This window comes from Panulirus ornatus, chromosome 43 (genome assembly GCF_036320965.1).
Source record: "Panulirus ornatus isolate Po-2019 chromosome 43, ASM3632096v1, whole genome shotgun sequence".
In the NCBI taxonomy this organism is placed as follows: Eukaryota; Metazoa; Arthropoda; class Malacostraca; order Decapoda; family Palinuridae; genus Panulirus; species Panulirus ornatus.
Window position 1 is genome coordinate 32,016,671 of NC_092266.1, and position 20,840 is coordinate 32,037,510.

General features: G+C 45.6%; 1 protein-coding gene across 1 annotated transcript in view; it reads left to right on the forward strand.

Annotated features, from left to right (window-relative positions):
* The first annotated feature begins 15,342 nt into the window (after nt 1–15,342).
* Nucleotides 15,343–20,840, forward strand: part of LOC139762515 (uncharacterized) — a 70,487-nt gene continuing 64,989 nt past the window's right edge. The window contains 1 exon segment of the mRNA XM_071687496.1: nt 15,343–18,475. Coding sequence (XP_071543597.1) covers nt 18,406–18,475 — 70 coding nt within the window. The 5' untranslated portion in view covers nt 15,343–18,405.

Consider the following 20,840-nt stretch of genomic DNA (forward strand, 5'->3'; position numbering starts at 1 on the left):
AAAATTTTCTGCCATCTTCTCATCGCGGCGTTGGTGTTGTACGTCGCGACGGGCCTGTACTACATGTACCAAATAAGGAACATGAAGTCCTTGGTCACGGAGATATAGGAGAGGAGGTCGCGTCTGCCTCTGTCGGTGCTCCCTATGGCCGACCTACCTGGGATGGACGGCGACCTATCGGGGACGTGGATCCCCATCGTAGGGACGTATAAACAGGCCTCCCAGTATGCCTACGTCAATGAGTGGCTCACAGACATAAAGGCCTATGACGAGGTAGTAGAGGAGGCGGTCGTCTACATGTTGCACTGCCTCGCCGGGTCGTTCCTGGTGGTGCTGATGTCGGTCAGTGTCTGGTTCTTCAGGCGGTACTTGGTTGCCGCAAGAAGACCACGCACTACTCCTCCCCAGGCTACCGGGCTTACGACCGTCCAGGCTGCAGCCCAACCTGCCGATAGTGAAACCGTCGTTCCAGCCGTTAGTGAGAACGACGAGCCTGCTGGTAGTGAGACCGTCGAACCTACACGTCATGAAAACGCCCAACTTAGCGGTAGTGAAGACGTCGAGCCTATCATGGGTGAGGTCGTCGAGCCTACTGTTAGTGCCAGACTTGAGGCTGAAAATCTTGCAAAGCTTCACAGACTGAAATTGGCTATTGCCAACTGGTTTAGGCATTTGGATCAAGCTTCTGGAAGCAACCTACCTCAGATCCAGCCCTCACCTGACGTCCACGATCGTCCTGTGATCCAGTCACCAGATGATCATCCACTGATCCAAACTGAAGTGGAAGATGGTCCTGTGATCCAGTCACCAGATGATCATCCACTGATCCAGACTGAAGTGGAAGATGTTCCTGTGATCCAGTCACCAGATGATCATCCACTGATCCAGACTGAAGTGGAAGATGGTCCTGTGATCCAGTCACCCGATGATCATCCACTGATCCAGACTGAAGTGGAAGATCACCCTGTGATCCAGTCACCAGATGATCATCCACTGATCCAGACTGAAGTGGAAGATCACCCTGTGATCCAGTCACCAGATGATCATCCACTGATCCAGACTGAAGTGGAAGATGGTCCTGTGATCCAGTCACCAGATGATCATCCACTGATCCAGACTGAAGTGGAAGATGTTCCTGTGATCCAGTCACCAGATGATCATCCACTGATCCAGACTGAAGTGGAAGATCGTCCTGTGATCCAGTCACCAGATGATCATCCACTGATCCAGACTGAAGTGGAAGATCACCCTGTGATCCAGTCACCAGATGATCATCCACTGATCCAGACTGAAGTGGAAGATCACCCTGTGATCCAGTCACCAGATGATCATCCACTGATCCAGACTGAAGTGGAAGATGGTCCTGTGATCCAGTCACCAGATGATCATCCACTGATCCAGACTGAAGTGGAAGATGTTCCTTTGATCCAGTCACCAGATGATCATCCACTGATCCAGACTGAAGTGGAAGATCGTCCTGTGATCCAGTCACCAGATGATCATCCACTGATCCAGACTGAAGTGGAAGATCACCCTGTGATCCAGTCACCAGATGATCATCCACTGATCCAGACTGAAGTGGAAGATCACCCTGTGATCCAGTCACCAGATGATCATCCACTGATCCAGACTGAAGTGGAAGATCGTCCTGTGATCAACACTTCAGTGGAACAGCTGACTCGGGTCAAACGTAAAAGAAAACGGCCTCAGGTCCAGCTGGCACGTGACGAGGACGTTCCTCCTGTGGTCCAGAAAGCAGGATCTTCCCCTGTGACCCAGGAGGAATTTGACGCTCGTCCTGTCTTCCCGTCAGGAGTGGGAGAGTGGCGTAAGGGCAAACCTAAAAGAAAACGGCCTCAGGTCCAGCTGCCACGTGATGAGGGCGTTCCTCCTGTGGTCCAGAAAGCAGGATCTTCCCCTGTGACCCAGGAGGAATTTGACGCTCGTCCTGTCTTCCCGTCAGGATTGGGAGAGTGGCGTAAGGGCAAACCTAAAAGAAAACGGCCTCAGGTCCAGCTGCCACGTGACGAGGACGTTCCTCCTGTGGTCCAGAAAGCAGGATCTTCCCCTGTGACCCAGGAGGAATTTGACGCTCGTCCTGTCTTCCCGTCAGGATTGGGAGAGTGGCGTAAGGGCAAACCTAAAAGAAAACGGCCTCAGGTCCAGCTGCCACGTGACGAGGACGTTCCTCCTGTGGTCCAGAAAGAAGGATCTTCCCCTGTGACCCAGGAGGAATTTGACGCTCGTCCTGTCTTCCCGTCAGGATTGGGAGAGTGGCGTAAGGGCAAACCTAAAAGAAAACGGCCTCAGGTCCAGCTGCCACGTGACGAGGACGTTCCTCCTGTGGTCCAGAAAGCAGGATCTTCCCCTGTGACCCAGGAGGAATTTGACGCTCGTCCTTTCTTCCCGTCAGGATTGGGAGAGTGGCGTAAGGGCAAACCTAAAAGAAAACGGCCTCAGGTCCAGCTGCCACGTGACGAGGACGTTCCTCCTGTGGTCCAGAAAGCAGGATCTTCCCCTGTGACCCAGGAGGAATTTGACGCTCGTCCTGTCTTCCCGTCAGGATTGGGAGAGTGGCGTAAGGGCAAACCTAAAGGAAAACGGCCTCAGGTCCAGCTGCCACGTGACGAGGACGTTCCTCCTGTGGTCCAGAAAGAAGGATCTTCCCCTGTGACCCAGGAGGAATTTGACGCTCGTCCTGTCTTCCCGTCAGGATTGGGAGAGTGGCGTAAGGGCAAACCTAAAAGAAAACGGCCTCAGGTCCAGCTGCCACGTGACGAGGACGTTCCTCCTGTGGTCCAGAAAGCAGGATCTTCCCCTGTGACCCAGGAGGAATTTGACGCTCGTCCTGTCTTCCCGTCAGGATTGGGAGAGTGGCGTAAGGGCAAACCTAAAAGAAAACGGCGGCCTCAGGACCAGCCTTCATCTGCCTCTGAAGATCCTCCTCGTATCAAGACTGCACTAGAACGGAGGATCAGCGAGTGTCAAGCTTGTGAGACTCCAGTAATGGACACAGCCACAGAGGCTGGAATCCCTGAAGCCACAGAGGCTGGAATCCCTGAAGCCACAGAGGCTGAAATCCCTGAAGCCACAGAGGCTGGAACCAGTGAAGCCATAGAGACTGGAAGCCCTGAGACCACAGAGGCTGGAAGCCATGAAGCCATAGAAGCTGGAAGCCCAGAGAGCACAGAGGATGGAATTCCTGTAGCCACAGAGTCTGAAACCAATGAAGCCATAGAGGATGGAAGCCCTGACTCCACAGAGGCTGAGATTCCTGAGGCCACAGAGGCTGAGATTCCTGAAGCCACAGAGGCTGAAATCCCTGAGGCCACAGAGGCTGAAATCTCTGAGGCTAAAGAGGCTGAAATCTCTGAGGCTAAAGAGGCTGGAATCCCAGAGGCCTTAGAGGCTGCAGAAAGAATCTCTGAAGAAATCGTCGATCCGGCAGAAGGAGTCTCAACCAATGAGCCTAAAGATATATCTTCCCCAGTCCCATCTCCTCCCACAGACGACCTCTGCGAAGAGAGAGCCTCGTCCCGGACTGCCGACTTGAGCCCTACTCTCAAATCTTATCTTCTGAGTTATATCTTTCAATCTCAGAGACTCGACACTGCATTCGCAGAACACACCGGACTTCCCAGTCCTGTCCCACAATGTTCTGCCCCATCCGCTGCCTCCGGATGCCCTATTCCTCCCGCTCCTATCGAACTCACGTCTGATAAGAAACCTTCTCATTATTCGAAGGTTAAAGTTCTCACAAAATTTGCAGAGAACAGGGGGAAGGATATCATGTTATTGCCAATTTCCCGTTCTTCCAATATTTCCACGTTGGAAGAGGCGGTCATCGAGGCCAGTCGCTACATTTGGCATACGTGTACTCCCGAGGACAACTACAACTGTACGAGATGCGTTTGTGAGGATTTCTTATCTTTCCGTGAAAGATACAAACGAAAATAATGAAATCCTCCACCACATCGTCCATCTCGCACTAAGTCCTGTAGGCTGGCAGGAGCAATGTTGTCCGGCGCTTGATTTGAAGCTGGCCAGCATTTACCTCTTTCTCTGAAAGGAGGTCATGATTCTTTCTTCTTTCTTATTATATCTGATGCAACCACTTTGTATACATAATATTACTCCAGTCATAGGTTTTGGTAAATTCCTTTAGGATCATGTTTTATTAGAGTAACCTGATCACGACTGGCGTTGGGAGTAAGTGAGTGTATTGGTGATAGTGACGATGAAGATGAGGTACAGGAGCTGCGTGACGTAAGGCACACTGGGCTAAACACCATTATCTCCACAGACGGCAGGTTCAGCTTCTATATAGCAAATTGTGATTACTCAGGTATTTAACAAATGGCTAGAAGGAGAATGGAGTGATGGGATACTCAAGCATGTAAGTCTAAACAGAACATTATTCTCTTACGCATTAACTCTGACTTGGTTACAGAAGGTCAGGATTGCTCCAGCCACACTGTACTAACCTATGATATTTACGAATGATCCGTGCAAGTGATTTCTTCATTATCATCAAAAATGATCGTCTTCGTACTTTACAATCGTCCATTATCGTGTGAGGTTCATCTTGTGTGACCTTCTGGTTCACAACATTTTGTCTAGCGCCTCTGTTACTACTGTCTCTCCTGCCTGTCCAACACCACTCCTGTCATCTTCCTCCCTCCTTACACCAGGGTGTCCAGTGATCTCGTCAAAGCACTCTCTTTATCCCTCTTGCGGCTGAGCGGATCCATTCTCGACTCCCTGCTCCTTTCTCCAAATTCTTCTCCTCTGTAAAGTCATACTCAATATCTTTATCCGTAATGTTCATTCGTAGTTATCCATTTCGGTCACGGCCACGCTATGGCTCTGTGAAAATAAGATGTATTGAGCTTTTGGAACACAGGCGAGCGAAAATCCACCAGTTCCGTAGTCTTGCGTGTCACTGATGAAGTGGCAACGAGAGTAAGATTTCGTGACGTCATCAGTGACTATTCCGCCAATAGAGGCGATAAACGTCATTGATGAGTGAGAGCCAATGACAGGCTGATGTCTTCGTTCTTCGCCAGATATAAATGAAGAACCCCCCCTCTCTCTCTCTCTCTCTCTCTTACATTTCTGTATTTGTTTGTTATGCCTCAGTTCGGAAACTGCAATGTTACTGAATCTTTTTTTTTTTTTTTTTTTTTTGTAGTTCCCGGGAAGGGCAGTGAAAAGGGAAAGGTGGGGGGGGGGGGGGGTTAAACGAACAAGACCTGACCTTGACCTTCTCAAGACGCGTCTCTGTCCCACCGCACAGTGGGACAGAGACCCCCTGCCCCCGCCCCCGCCCCACCCACCCCTTATTTTAGCGCATCTTGACCCTCGCACGTTCTTGGGTGAACGATGCGGCCGATGTACATATTTCCTTTACACATGCCTAAGTACAGGGTGAGCGGATGAAATATATCCCTGATAAGTGTTTGCTGATGATTCCTGGGGCCCCAGCCAGGGTTAGCGTTCCCTCGTTTGGGTCATGAGGGAAATAATGTAGCGATGGATGCCGCCCGGGGGAGGCCAGACACTGCCGACCACAAACGATGGGTGGGTGGGTGGCTCACTTGTTTATGTGTTGCGATATCTTTATCGTTTTTTTTTTTTATAGTACTATTCCCCGTCCTTAGCAAGTTGGAAAACGACACTGAAAAAGTAAAAAGATAAATCGCGCATTCCTGTCTCCCTAATGATACTATTTAAAAAAAAAAAAAAAAAAAGAGTAGAAATTCAATCTTTTCCTGTTCCGAAGACATAAAGGCCAGGATAAGACTTGCAGGTTTAGTGTTAGTGCGGGGAAGGAGGTATTAGCCATGGTGCGGGTCATAAATGTAGAGTATTTGGCTCTCGTCGATTTGGAAGAAGGCAGAGGAACGGGGGGGGGGGGGGGAATCGTGTTAACGCGAAAATGGAACGCTTGTTTTAGGTCAAGTCTGAGGCGTCTCCTCCAGTCAGTAGCCATCCCAGTTTGCCAATCACGGGCGCCGCCACGTGCCTTATCTGGCCGGCGAAAATCCCTTAAAATTCTGCATTACGGAGCTGGAGTTTTCCTTCTGGGTCATTAGCGGCGGCGTGGGCGTCGCTTGTCGATAGTGCACACCCTCGCTAAGGCGTGGGACGGGAGGGGTGTCGTGGAGGAAAAAGAGGAAGAGGGAGGTAAATGGAATGGAAGATGAATTCAGGGCTTGGGAAAGATGATGATGGCTTGGTGCACTGATAGCACGGGAGAGAACACCAGGGAGTAAATAGGTAGATCGAACGTCAGGGAGTAAGCAGGGCGATAACGAAAGGGAGTAAATATGGGAGGAAGAAATAAGGGAGTAAACAGAGGTAGAGGACGTCAGGGAGAAAATGCGAGAGACCATAAGGGAGAAGTATGAGTGAGAACGCAAGGGAGTAGATAGGAGTAGGAACTGGGGGGGGGGGGGGGGGGGTAAGGAGAATGAACGTAGAAAAGAAACACTGCGTCAGAGAAATTTAGAATGACGGAGTGAATATGAGAGAGACACTCTTACTATTTATGAAAAGTACCAAAAGGCGAGTTTCAGTTCCGATGAACGTTAATTAGAAGAAAATATCAACGTTACTAAAAAAAGAAATGAAACATCATAGATTTCCGTGTTCTGAAAGACAGGAAGAGATAAGAGAGATAAAGCGAGGCGAAAGGAAGATGGCAGGTGGGATCAAAGAAGAGGCTCGGCAGTCCAACGTAGACTCCTGGAGACCAGTGAGGTCTGCTGGAGAGAGGGCCTTGTGGTTTTGTCTAGTGAGAATAGCAACGTGGAAGAAGTGACATGTGAAGTTCCCATAATATAGTAGGGTTAGTAATGCCCTGAATTAACCCTGGAATATCTAAGATGTGGAATCCCTTTCTTTCCCTTGGTCTCTCCCCCCTTTTTTTTTTTCTTTTTCTTTTTTATATTCTTTCCACCTTTCTGCTCGGGTCTACAAACATCGGCGTAGCCCTGATTAATTTCTACTTTCTTTTTCCCTCACTTCATTCTTTTAACTTGAGAACTAAGTCCGAAGCTCCTCTGCACCTCCAGGAGCAGCAGCGTGACCCCTGACCTGAAGCAGCAACGTGTTACGGAGTAGCGTGTCACACGATATGGTTAACTCGTCATCGTAACTCTGGTCCGGCAGGAAAAAGCAATGTTGTCTCGGCTACCGTCGTCCCTGAGGACCAGACACACACACACTCTCTCTCTCTCTCTCTCTCTCTCTCTCTCTCGCCATATGTACGTCCGGTCTCCTTACATTTAACAGATTTGTTGACTGTTCCTGCCTGGTGATGTGCGATATTAATGAAAGCCTAAACCCTGTAATTGTCCTATTGTGCCTGGGAGACGAAATGGCTTAGTGGAATTCAACTTCGTGTTGCCCAGTTACTTTTTTTTTTTTTTTCTGTCGAGGTTTCTACTCTTCCTTCGTTGCGATTCACTTGATAATCTTCACGAAGAGAACACAGTCGTTTACAATTGAATTGGAACGATGTTGTATACAGGGTGGATGTGCCGTCAGTGGACTGACCAGGGCATGTGAAACGTCTGTGGTGGACCACGTAAAGGTATGTGGGGCCTGGTTGTGGATAGGGAGCTTTGGGTTCGGTGTAATACACATGACAGGTGGAGAATGAGTGCGAGCGGATGTGGCCCTTCTGTTTTCTGGCGCCACATCGCTGTCGTAGGGGGCGGCTGTCGAGAGAAGCGTTTAGAATATATGGTGTGGGAGGTGAGCTGCTGGAAGCGGTGGGTATGTTTGAAGTAAGAGTGATTACATCAATATTATATGGTTACGAGGTATGGGCTATAGATAAGAATGTGTCGAGGATGATGGACGTGTTGGAAGTGAAATGTTTGAAGACAGTATGTGGATGTGAGGTGGTTTGATCTAGTAAGTAAGAGAATTGCTTGATAATATAAGAGTGGTTGAGAGAGCAGAAGGGGTGTGTTCACATGGTTTGGACATATGGAGAGAATAAATGAGGAAAGATAGGGAGCAAGGAAAAGCGGGAAACCAAATTGGAGGTGGAAGAATGGAGTGAAAAAGATTTTGACCGATTGGGTCTTGAACTTGCAAGAGGGTGAAAGGCTTGCACTGAATAGAGTGAATTGGAATGATGTGCTTTCCTAGGGTCGACTTGCCATCAGTTGACTGAACCAGGGCATGTGAAACGTCCGAGGTAAACCATGGAAGGGTGCGTGAGGCCTGGATGTTGGATAGGGAGCTTTGGTTTCCGTGTAATAAACGTGACAGCCAGAGAATGGATGTGGGCAGATGTGGCCTTTCGTATATTTCCTGGCGCTACCTCGTTGATGTCGGGAGCGGTGATGGTTTTTTTCTGTGGGGCGCCTGGAATGGATAAAGGCGAATATTTTTCTTTCTTTCATAGTATTCGCCATTTCCCGCGTTAGCGGGGTAGCGTTAAGAACAGAGGACTGGACCTTAGAGGGAATATCCTCACCTGGCCCCCTTCTCTATTCCTTCTTTCGGAAAGTTAAAGAAAAAAAATAGCGAGGGGAGGATTTCCAGCCCCCCCACTCCCTTCCCTGTATTCAAATTTCTAGAAAGGGAAACAGAAAAAGGAGTCAAGCGGGGAGTGCTTATCCTCCTCGAAGGCTCAGATTGAGGTGTCTGAATGTGTGTGGATAGTAACCAAGATGAGAAATAATGAGAGGTAGTATGTTTGTGGAGAAAAACCTCGATGTTTTGGCTCTGAGTGAAACGAAGCGCAAGGGTAAAGGGGGAGAGTGGTTTGGAAATGTCTTGAGAGTAAGGTCAGGGGTTGGTGAGAGAACAAGAGCAAAGGAAGGGGTGGCACTACTCCTGAAGCAGGAGTTGTGGGGGTATGTCGTAGAGTGTAACAAAGTAAATTTTTGACTAATGTGGGAAAACCTGAAAGTGGATGGAGAGAGATGGGTAATTATTGGTGCCTATGCACATGATAATAGGAAGAAAGATCATGAGAGGCAAGTGTTCTGCGAGCAGCTGAGTGAGTGTGTTAGGAGCTTTGATGAACGAGACTGGGTTATAGTGATGGGTGATTCGTGTGCGAAGGTGAGTGATGTGGCAGTTAAGGGTACAATTGATGTACGTGGGGTCTTCAGTGTTGTAAATGGAAATGGTGAAGAGCTTGTGGATTTGTGTGCTGAAAAAGGACTGGTTATTGGGAATACTTGGTTTGAAAAGAGAGATACGCATAAGTATACATATGTGAGTGGGGGAGATGGTTAAAGGGCGTTATTGGTTTACGTGTTAATTGATAGGCGTGTAAAGGAGAGACCTTTGGATGTTAATGTGATGAGGGGGGCTGCTGGAGGGATGTCTAATAACTATCTTGTGGTGGCGAAGGTGAGGATTTGTAGAGGTTTCCAGAAAAGAGAGAATGTTGGGGAGAAGAGAGTGGTGAGAGTAAGTAAGCTTGGAAAGGAGACTTGTTTGAGGAAGTACCAGGAGAGATTGAGTGTAGATTGACAAAAGGTGAGAGGAAATGACATGAAAGGAGTGGAGTGAGGAAAGGGATGTACTTAGGAAAGCAGTGATGGCATCCGCAAAACATGCACGTGGCATGAGAAAGGTGGGCAGATTAGAAATGGCACTGAGTGGTGGGATAAGTAAGGTTGTTAGTGAAAGAGAAAAGAGAGGCGTTTGGACGATACTTACAGGGAAGTAGTCCAAATGACTGGGAGATGTATAAAAGAAGGTGGTAGGAGGTCAAGAAAACGGTGCAAGAGGTGAAAAAGAGGGCAAATGAGAGTTGGGGTGAGAGAGTATCATTAGATTTTAGGGAGAATAAAAACATATTAGAAGGTTTTGAAGGTTTGTTGAGTGTTTTTGATGATAGAGTGGCAGATTTAGGGTTTTTTGGTCGAAAATGATTTAGTAAACAGACTAGAGGTAGTGAAAGCTTTGTGGAAGATGAAAGCTGGCAGGGCGGCGGGTTTGGATGGTATTGCTGAGGAATCTATTAAAAAAGTGGGTGACTGTGTTGTTGACTGTTTGGTGAGAATATTCAATGTATGTATGGATCATGGTGAAGTGCCTGAGGATTAGCGGAATGCATGCATAGTGCCATTGTACAAAGGCAAAGAGGATAAAGGTGAGTGTTGAAATTACAGTGGTATAAGTTTGTTCAGTATTCCTGGGAAATTATATGGGAGGGTATTGAATGAGAGGGTAAACGCATGTACAGAGCATCAGACTGGGGAAGAGCAGTGTAGTTTCAGAAGTGGTAGAGGATGTGTGAATCAGGTGTTTGGTTTGAAGAATATGTGTCAGAAATACTTAGAAAATCAGATGAATTTGTATGTAGCATTTATAGATCTGGAGAAGGTATATGACAGAGTTGATAGAGATGCTCTGTGGAAGGTATTAAGAGTATACGGTGTGGGAGGTAAGTTGCTAGAAGCAGTGAAAAGTTTTTATCGAGGATGTAAGGCATATATATACAAGTAATAAGAGAGGAAAGTGATTGGTTCCCAGTGAATGTCGGTTTGCGGCAGGGGTGCGTGATGTCTCCATAGCTGTTTAATTTGTTTATGGATGGGGTTGTTAGGAAGGTAAATGCAAGAGTTTTGAAGGAAGGAACAACTATACAGTCTGTTGTGGATGAGAAGGCTTGGGAAGTGAGTCACTTGTTCGCTGATGAACGTGAAAAAGAAAGAAATAGAGAAAAACGAGACGGAGAAAGGAGCAGAGAGTCGAGAATGGAACCACTCAACCGCAAATTAAAAAGAGATAGAGTTCTTTGAGATCACTGGAAACCCTGGTGTAAGGAAGGAGGAAGATAACAGGAGTTTTGTTGGACAAGCAGGAGAGTAGAAGAAGGAGAAGAAGAAAAAGAAGAGGAAGAAGGAGAAGGAGGAGGCACTGGACAGAATGTTGTGCACCAGAAGGTCACGCAAGATGAACCTCACACGATAATGGACGAGTGTAAAGTACGAAGACGATCATTTTTGATGATAATGAAGAAATCACTTGCACGGATCATTCGTAAATATCATAGGTTGGTACAGTGTGGCTGGAGCAATCCTGACCTTCTGTAACCAAGTCAGAGTTAATGCGTAAGAGAATAATGTCCTGTTTAGACTTACATGCTTGAGTATCCCATCACTCCATTCTCCTTCTAGCCATTTATTAAATACCTGAGTAATCACAATTTGCTATATAGAAGCTGAACCTGCCGTCTGTGGAGATAATGGTGTTTAGCCCAGTGTGCCTTACGTCACGCAGCTCCTGTACCTCATCTTCATCGTCACTATCACCAATACACTCACTCCCAACGCCAGTCGTGATCAGGTTATTCTAATAAAACATGATCCTAAAGGAATTTACCAAAACCTATGACTGGAGTAATATTATGTATACAAAGTGGTTGCATCAGATATAATAAGAAAGAAGAAAGAATCATGACCTCCTTTCAGGGAAAGAGGTAAATGCGGGCCAGCTTCAAATCAAGCGCCGGACAACATTGCTCCTGCCAGCCTACAGGACTTAGTGCGAGATGGACGATGTGGTGGAGGATTTCATTATTTTCGTTTGCATCTTTCACGGAAAGATAAGAAATCCTCACAAACGCATCTCGTACAGTTGTAGTTATCCTCGGGAGTACACGTATGCCAAATGTAGCGACTGGCCTCGATGACCGCCTCTTCCAACGTGGAAATATTGGAAGAACGGGAAATTGGCAATAACATGATATCCTTCCCCCTGTTCTCTGCAAATTTTGTGAGAACTTTAACCTTCGAATAATGAGAAGGTTTCTTATCAGGCGTGAGTTCGATAGGAGCGGGAGGAATAGGGCATCCGGAGGCAGCGGATGGGGCAGAACATTGTGGGACAGGACTGGGAAGTCCGGTGTGTTCTGCGAATGCAGTGTCGAGTCTCTGAGCTTGAAAGATATAACTCAGAAGATAAGATTTGAGAGTAGGGCTCAAGTCGGCAGTCCGGGACGAGGCTCTCTCTTCGCAGAGGTCGTCTGTGGGAGGAGATGGGACTGGGGAAGAAAAATCTTTAGGCTCATTGGTTGAGACTCCTTCTGCCGGATCGACGATTTCTTCAGAGATTCTCTCTGCAGCCTCTAAGGCCTCTGGGATTCCAGCCTCTTTAGCCTCAGGGATTTCACCCTCTGTGGCCTCAGGGATTTCAGCCTCTGTGGCCTCAGGGCTTCCAGCCTCTATGGCTTCACTGGTTCCAGCCTCTGTGGCTTCAGGGATTCCAGCCTCTGTGGCTTCAGGGATTCCAGCCTCTGTGGCTGTGTCCATTACTGGAGTCTCACAAGGTTGACACTCGCTGATCCTCCGTTCTAGTGAAGTCTTGATACGAGGAGGATCTTCAGAGGCAGATGAAGGCTGGTCCTGAGGCCGCCGTTTTCTTTTAGGTTTGCCCTTACGCCACTCTCCCAATCCTGACGGAAAGACAGGACGAGCGTCAAATTCCTCCTGGGTCACAGGGGAAGATCCTGCTTTCTGGACCACAGGAGGAACGTCCTCGTCACGTGGCAGCTGGACCTGAGGCCGTTTTCTTTTAGGTTTGCCCTTACGCCACTCTCCCAATCCTGACGGGAAGACAGGACGAGCGTCAAATTCCTCCTGGGTCACAGGGGAAGATCCTGCTTTCTGGACCACAGGAGGAACGTCCTCGTCACGTGGCAGCTGGACCTGAGGCCGTTTTCTTTTAGGTTTGCCCTTACGCCACTCTCCCAATCCTGACGGGAAGACAGGACGAGCGTCAAATTCCTCCTGGGTCACAGGGGAAGATCCTGCTTTCTGGACCACAGGAGGAACGTCCTCGTCACGTGGCAGCTGGACCTGAGGCCGTTTTCTTTTAGGTTTGCCCTTACGCCACTCTCCCAATCCTGACGGGAAGACAGGACGAGCGTCAAATTCCTCCTGTGTCACAGGGGAAGATCCTTCTTTCTGGACCACAGGAGGAACGTCCTCGTCACGTGCCAGCTGGACCTGAGGCCGTTTTCTTTTACGTTTGACTCGAGTCAGCTGTTCCACTGAAGTGTTGATCACAGAACGATCTTCCACTTCAGTCTGGATCAGTGGATGATCATCTGGTGACTGGATCACAGGACGATCTTCCACTTCAGTCTGGATCAGTGGATGATCATCTGGTGACTGGATCACAGGACCATCTTCCACTTCAGTCTGGATCAGTGGATGATCATCTGGTGACTGGATCACAGGACCATCTTCCACTTCAGTCTGGATCAGTGGATGGTCATCTGGTGACTGGATCACAGGGTGATCTTCCACTTCAGTCTGGATCAGTGGATGATCATCTGGTGACTGGATCACAGGACCATCTTCCACTTCAGTCTGGATCAGTGGATGATCATCTGGTGTCTGGATCACAGGACTATCTTCCACTTCAGTCTGGATCAGTGGATGATCATCTGGTGACTGGATCACAGGACCATCTTCCACTTCAGTCTGGATCAGTGGATGATCATCTGGTGACTGGATCACAGGACCATCTTCCACTTCAGTCTGGATCAGTGGATGATCATCTGGTGACTGGATCACAGGGCGATCTTCCACTTCAGTCTGGATCAGTGGATGATCATCTGGTTGGACTTTATTGATTCTAGAATCTTCTTGCATATGCCTAAACCAGTTGCTAATAGCCCTTTTTCGTCTGTGAACCCTTGTGCGATTTTCTAACCACTTTCCATCTGGCAAAGTCAGGTGAACCATCTGTTTATACCAAAGAGATGCAGACAACTTGCAGCGAACTGGACGACCTCTTTCAAGAAAAATAGAGTCCGTCTCCATCTCAGCTGCACATAGAGCACCCTCCTTCCACCAGCTATGCCCTCCATGTTCAGCCTCAAGTCTGGCACTAACGCTAGGCTCGACGACTTCACCCATGATAGGCTCGACGTCTTCACTACCGCTAAGTTGGGTGTTTTCATGACGTGTAGGTTCGACGGTCTCACTACCAGCAGGCTCGTCGTTCTCACTAACGGCTGGAACGACGGTTTCACTATCGGCAGGTTGGGCTGCAGCCTGGACGGTCGTAAGCCCGGTAGCCTGGGGAGGAGTAGTGCGTGGTCTTCTTGCGGCAACTATGTACCGCCTGAAGAACCAGACACTGACCGACATCAGCACCACCAGGAACGACCCGGCGAGGCAGTGCAACATGTAGACGACCGCCTTCTCTACTACCTTGTCATAGACTTTGATGTCTCTGAGCCTCTCACTGACGTAGGCATACTGGGAGGCCAGTTTATACGTCCCTACGATGGGGATCCACGTCCCCGATAGGTCGCCGTCCATCCCAGGTAGGTCGGCCATAGGGAGCACCGACAGAGGCAGACGTGACCTCCTCTCCTCTATCTCCGTGACCAAGGACTTCATGTTCCTTATTTGGTACATGTAGTACAGGCCCGTCGCGACGTACAACACGAACGCCGCGGTATGAAGATAGTAGAGAATTTTTGATAAAGCCATTCTTTATTTTGATGAGCAATAAGAAAAACCTCAATTGGTAATGGAAAAGAAAAAACGTAACACAGAAGGATCAGAACTATCCTGTGATATGTAAGACAAGTGCAAGAAGTTAGGTGGAAGTGTTAAGATGAGACGTGCTTATAGTGAAGATGACAGGTATATATGTAGATGACAGGTGCATTTAGTGAAGTTGACTTGTGTTTATAGTGTGAAGATGTTGCGAAGATGAGAATTGGGCATAGTGAAGATGACAGGTGCAAGTAGTGAAGGTGACTCGTGTTTATAGTGTGAAGATGTTGCGAAGATGGCTAATGCTAAGATGAACTGAAGTGCATGTGATGAAAGGGAGAAATGGGTATAGTGAAGATGACAGGTATATATGTAGATGACTGGTGCATATAGTGAAGATGATCTGTTTAAATTGTCAAGATGTTGCGAAGATGACAAATGCTAGTGATGAACTCATGTACATGTGATGAAGATGATAAGCGCTTACAGTAAAGATATGTATTTGTGGAGGTGACGAGTGCATTTAGTGAAGATGACACGTGTATGTTGTGAATATCTGGTGAAAGTGACATATGCTTGCGACGAGTTTCAAGTGCCCACGATGAAGGTGAGAGGTGGGTATAGTGAAGATAACAGGTGTGCAGATATGTGCATAGTGTGCATGTAGTGAAGGAGACTCATGTATGTAGTGTGAAGGTGAGAGGTGGGTATAGTGAAGATAACAGGTGTGCAGATATGTGCATGTAGTGAAGGAGACTCATGTATGTAGTGTGAAGATGTTAGGAATTTGGCAAATGCTAATGATGAGCTGAAGTGCATGTAGTGAAGATGAGAATTGCGTATAGTGGAGATGACAGGAGTATGTCGCAAAGGTGACTCGTGTATGTTGTGAAGACGACAGTTGTATGTGGCGAAGATGATAGTTGCAAGTACCGATGTCAAGTTGGGAGGCATGGTCTATTGGTTGGGTTGTGCGGTGGAGGATGGATGTATTGGAAATTATATGTTTGAGGACAATATGTGGTATGATGACAGGTTTATATGTAGATGACAGGTGCATTTAGTGAAGTTGACTTGTGTTTATTGTGCAAAGATGTTGCGAGGATGAGAATTGGGCATAGTGAAGATGATAGGTGTATATGTAGATGACAGGTGCTAGTAGTGAAGGTGACTCGTGTTTATAGTGTGAAGATGTTGCGAAGATGGCTAATGCTAATGATGAACTGAAGTGCATGTGATGAAAGGGAGAAATGGGTATAGTGAAGATGACAGGTATATATGTAGATGACTGGTGCTTATAGTGAAGATGATCTGTTTAAATTGTCAAGATGTTGCGAAGATGACAAATGCTAGTGATGAACTCATGTACATGTGATGAAAAGTTCATGTGATGAAGATGAGAACTATGTATAGTGAAGATGACAGGAGTATGTCGCGAAGGTGACTCGTGTACATTGCGAAGACAACAATTGCATGAGGCGAAGATAACATTTGCTGATGATTATGTCAAGTTAATGGGCTATTGATAGGGTTGTGCGGTGGAGGTTGGATGTATTGGAAATGATATGTCTGAGGACAACATGTGGTATGAGATGGTTTGATTAAGTAATGAGCGGGTAAGAGATGTGTGGGAGTAAAACAGTGTGGTTGAGAGAGCAGAAGAGGGTGTGTTGAAATAGTTTGAAAATATGCAAAGAATCAGTGAGGAAAGGTTGACATTGAGGACATATGTGCCAGAAGTGGAGGAAACAAGCAAAAGTGGGTAACAAAATTCAAGGTGAAAGAATGGAGTGAAAAAGATTTAGAGCGATTGGGGCTTGAACATAAAGGAGGGTGAAATGCTTGTATGGAATAGAGTTAATTGGAACGATGTGGTATACCGGGGTCGAACTGCCATCAATGGACTGAACCAGGGCATGTGAAACGTCTGTGGTAAACCACGGAAAGGTGTGTGAGGCGTGGATGCGGATAGGGAACAATGGTTTCGGTGCGTTACACATGACAGATGGAGAATGAGTGTGAACGGATGTGGCCCTTCGTCTGTTTCCTGGCACCACCTCGTTGACGTGGAGGCACGTGGAGAAGAGGACAGTCAGCGCAGTGAATAATGTAAGTCTGGAAAATCTCGGGCGAATTTGGACTCGAAGACGTGAGAAGTTGGTCATGATGGTGCAGGAAATTTTGGTTCGAATATCACTTCGCAGGGAAATGTGGACTCTCTTGGGATGAAGGGCTGTCTGACTCTTCTTCACCCGCCGTGTTAGCGCCGGTTACATCTCATCTTCACTGTATAAGGGTAAAACGCTCCGTAGATTTCGCTATATGCAGAGATGTTAGATCGTTTTCGCTTAAAGGCCCATTGTAATAGTTGTAAAGAATGATGTTTTGATTTTGATTATATGATCACAGTAGCTGTTGCGTTTTTCTTCAACAATTTTGGTGTTGGTGAAGGCGTGTGGGGTTACATGGGCGATCGACGTCTTCGTCTTTTTGTTAGCGGTACAGGAGGAGCGGATTCTCACTCCCCAGTAGGACCTTGAGCCACACGTGTGGAATACACCAAGTGAACAGCACACAGCTGTTTAGATGGTCTTATATAGAGATGGTAGAGGAGATATACAGGAGAAGAGAAGATTCCAGGGGTTCAAAACTCCCTCCTCCAATACAATAAGAATAGGTAACACCTAACGACATGGGTTTGCAACACAACAGTCGGTAACATGGCGTATTTCAGTCCCGGCATGAGTGATGAGTCCTTACCTCAAGGGCACTTGGCAGAGGAAACGTACCAGGACAGAGGGAGGAGCATAGCTGTGTCCTTTCCGCAGTAAGAAAACTTCAGGACGCTCCTCAAGCCGCCCTAAAATAGTGAAAAAGAAAGAGAGAATTCTGAAGATTTCGTCAAAAAAGGCAGGGCTAGCGAGTAGCGCTCACAGCAGGAAAATCTAGGGATGCGAATAAACGAATCAGTTTAAGTTACATTTCAGGTGTTGTGTGTGAGAATGAGATATTGTATGTCTGGGGACTGAAAGTCACCAGCACACTTGTAGTGGTAGAGAAAAAAAAATGAAAGCTACCTGAGCCAAAGAGAGTGACGCTTGACAGCCACTGACGTTATATTTTAGCATTTAGTAGGAAACGACGGAAAATGTTCATCTAAAGGGAACTAGATTCATCTGTAGGTTTCATGGGTCGACGTAGAAGCTCCTGTGGGAAAGTTGATAATCATTTTGGTAAAATCTAATAGTATTATGAAGAAGGAGAATGAATGGAAGATTGAAATGGAGAAAACGAAGAATATGAGAACAGAAACAGTAATTAACATTGCATCTGACTCTCCACACTTGTCGCCTCTACCTAGCCATTTCACACAGCTTGACACCAATGTCTCATCGCCATCTTCCTCTTCTTTTCTCCGTAGCTGGCGAAAGACGAAGCAACAAGCGTCAAGGAAAACCGTTATATAAAGATGTGGAGGGGCAAGCGGCGAGTCAGTGGTGGCTCAGCCGTCATCGAGGAAGGCTGCGTCCAGTGCTCTTGGTACCTCGTGACACGCTCCACGATACCAAGTCAACTTGTGTATTCATTTGAAATTCAGTTGTCGTTCTTTGCTAATGTTCTGTTATCCTTTTCTTAACGTAATGCCCAAGATATTCAACAGTTTGATGTTGAGTATATGTCTGGCATTGTGGAAGTAAAAATCAGTGATTTTAAGAAGTCCACGTGATTTAAGCTACTTGGCTCCAGCTTGTTGCCTCCCCTCACCTACAACGAAGTCAGAGGCGGACACACACACACACACACACACACACACACACACACACACACACACACCAACTCCCCTTCTTCCCCACCTTGTGCATACGTGGTGGGTGGTAGGCTGAAGGGAGGAGGTATCTCCAAAACAATGACTTCGTCTCCTCTCTTCCACTGCCCACTTCTGCTTCTGCTACCTATCTCCCTGCTCATCCAGCTTGGTAAGTAGTATTTCTGTGAGACTTAAACTTTTCGCTTTTAGTATTAATGCTGTAAAGCAGTGGTTGGTGCCTCAACCGCTGTCGAGGGTTTTAAGTTACAACAAGTTATTTATTGTATGTGTGTGGCTGGTTTTATTTGCCATTTTGATAGATTATATATACTCTCATTTTATCAGTTTTTTTTTTTTCTTTTTTGATCTGAATGCCTACGGTAAACACGATAATTGGACAAGGCTGTCTTACTTTCGAAAACGGCAATTGTGGTAATTATGGCACTGACTAGGGTTGTAATAATATCAGATCATATCTGTAAACCTTCCAGGTCATGTTGGCTGAACTCTGAGGATTATTAGGTAGGATTTAAGCCAGCCTTCATGCTCTGCGGTTGTTTAAAGTTGATATTGAGCTACTGGCGTGGTGTGTGTGTGTGTGTGTGTGTGTGTGTTGTTACAGCGAAGCATAAGAGGCTGTAACTGACTTATAAGAATTTCTTTTCTTATTTCATGCTACAAGAGCACAACTGCCTGGAGTCATGGACAGTGGTTGTATGATTCACGAAATTTTATCAGCAAGGTGTTATTATTTTATATTGTGAGGTGCAGTCATATTTTCTTTATTTGATTACTTTGATTTATGATTACATTTATTCATGATTACCTTGATTTATGATTACATTTATTCATGATTACCTTGATTTATGATTACATTTATTCATGATTACCTTGATTTATGATTACATTTATTCATGATTACCTTGATTTATGATTACATTTATCTGATTGCCTTGATTTATGATTACATTTATTCATGATTACCTTGATTTATGATTACATTTATTCATGATTACCTTGATTTATGATTACATTTATTCATGATTACCTTGATTTATGATTACATTTATTCATGATTACCTTGATTTATGATTACATTTATTCATGATTACCTTGATTTATGATTACATTTATTCATGATTACCTTGATTTATGATTACATTTATTCATGATTACCTTGATTTATGATTACATTGATCTGATTGCCTTGATTTATGATTACCTTGATTCATTATTACTCTGATTTATGATTATATTGATTATCAGTGATATCTGAGCAGCACTTTCATTTCTTTGCGGTTAGCATGAGTGGCATTCTCTTAATTTTCTTTTTGAGACGAAAATATCTTCCGCTTGAATATTTTACGTAAGGTCAGACTGATAGAATCCACCAGTCTCGAAATGTCACCAACCCCGATGATTATGGTAAACAGTGACGTCACGCACTGGCTACGTCACTTGTGTCGTGAGCAGTCCACCACCCCACAAACCAGGATAGTTAGCGAGATAGCCTCCATTGCTAGAGTAGTCGTCAGTGTCATTATTATACAAGCTAAATGCTTCTTGGCCTAACCCAGCTCATAAGGTAGTATCTGATAGATAATTAATTAGCAGTGGTCAGTATCCCACCGCTGGCTATAATGGACTTAAAGAAAAGAAATAGAGAGAAAAAAAAAAGCGGGTGATGCAGCCCTTGAGGGACGAGCGCTACGTTAAGTTGCTGAGATGGAGGGAAAAATATTTATATATCCGCTTATCTTCTCTAGGATGGCGGGGCATCTGGGATAACGAACGATGGATGATACATCCTATCAGATATATATTTTAGAAATGATATAAACGCCGAAATGTATCATGAATATATATATATATATATATATATATATATATATATATATATATATATATATATATATATATATATTATCCCTGGGGATAGGGGAGAAAGAATACTTCCCACGTATTCCCTGCGTGTCGTAGAAGGCGACTAAAAGGGAAGGGAGCGGGGGGCTGGAAATCCTCCCCTCTCGTTTTTTTTTTTTTTTTTTATAATTTTCCAAAAGAAGGAACAGAGAAGGGGGCCAGGTGAGGGTATTCCCTCAAAGGCCCAGTCCTCTGTTCTTAACGCTACCTCGCTATCGCGGGAAATGGCGAATAGTATGAAAAAAAAAAGATATATATATATATATATATATATATATATATTTATATATATATATATATATATATATATATATATATATATATATATATATATATATATATATATAAATATATATATATATATATATATATATATATATATATATATATATATATATATATATATATATATATATATACATATGTGTGTGTGTGTGTGTGTATCATTCGTTGACAGAATCCTTTGATTCATTATAAAAGTTGGAATGTCTGTTTACGTTGCCCTGTGTTTTGAGATGTCAAAGTTTCAGGAGAGCTGATGCAGTTTGCGTGGCTATGACCTTCCTTGTTCCTCCGTATCGTATTGTTTATCTGTTGAATTACCCCTTAAG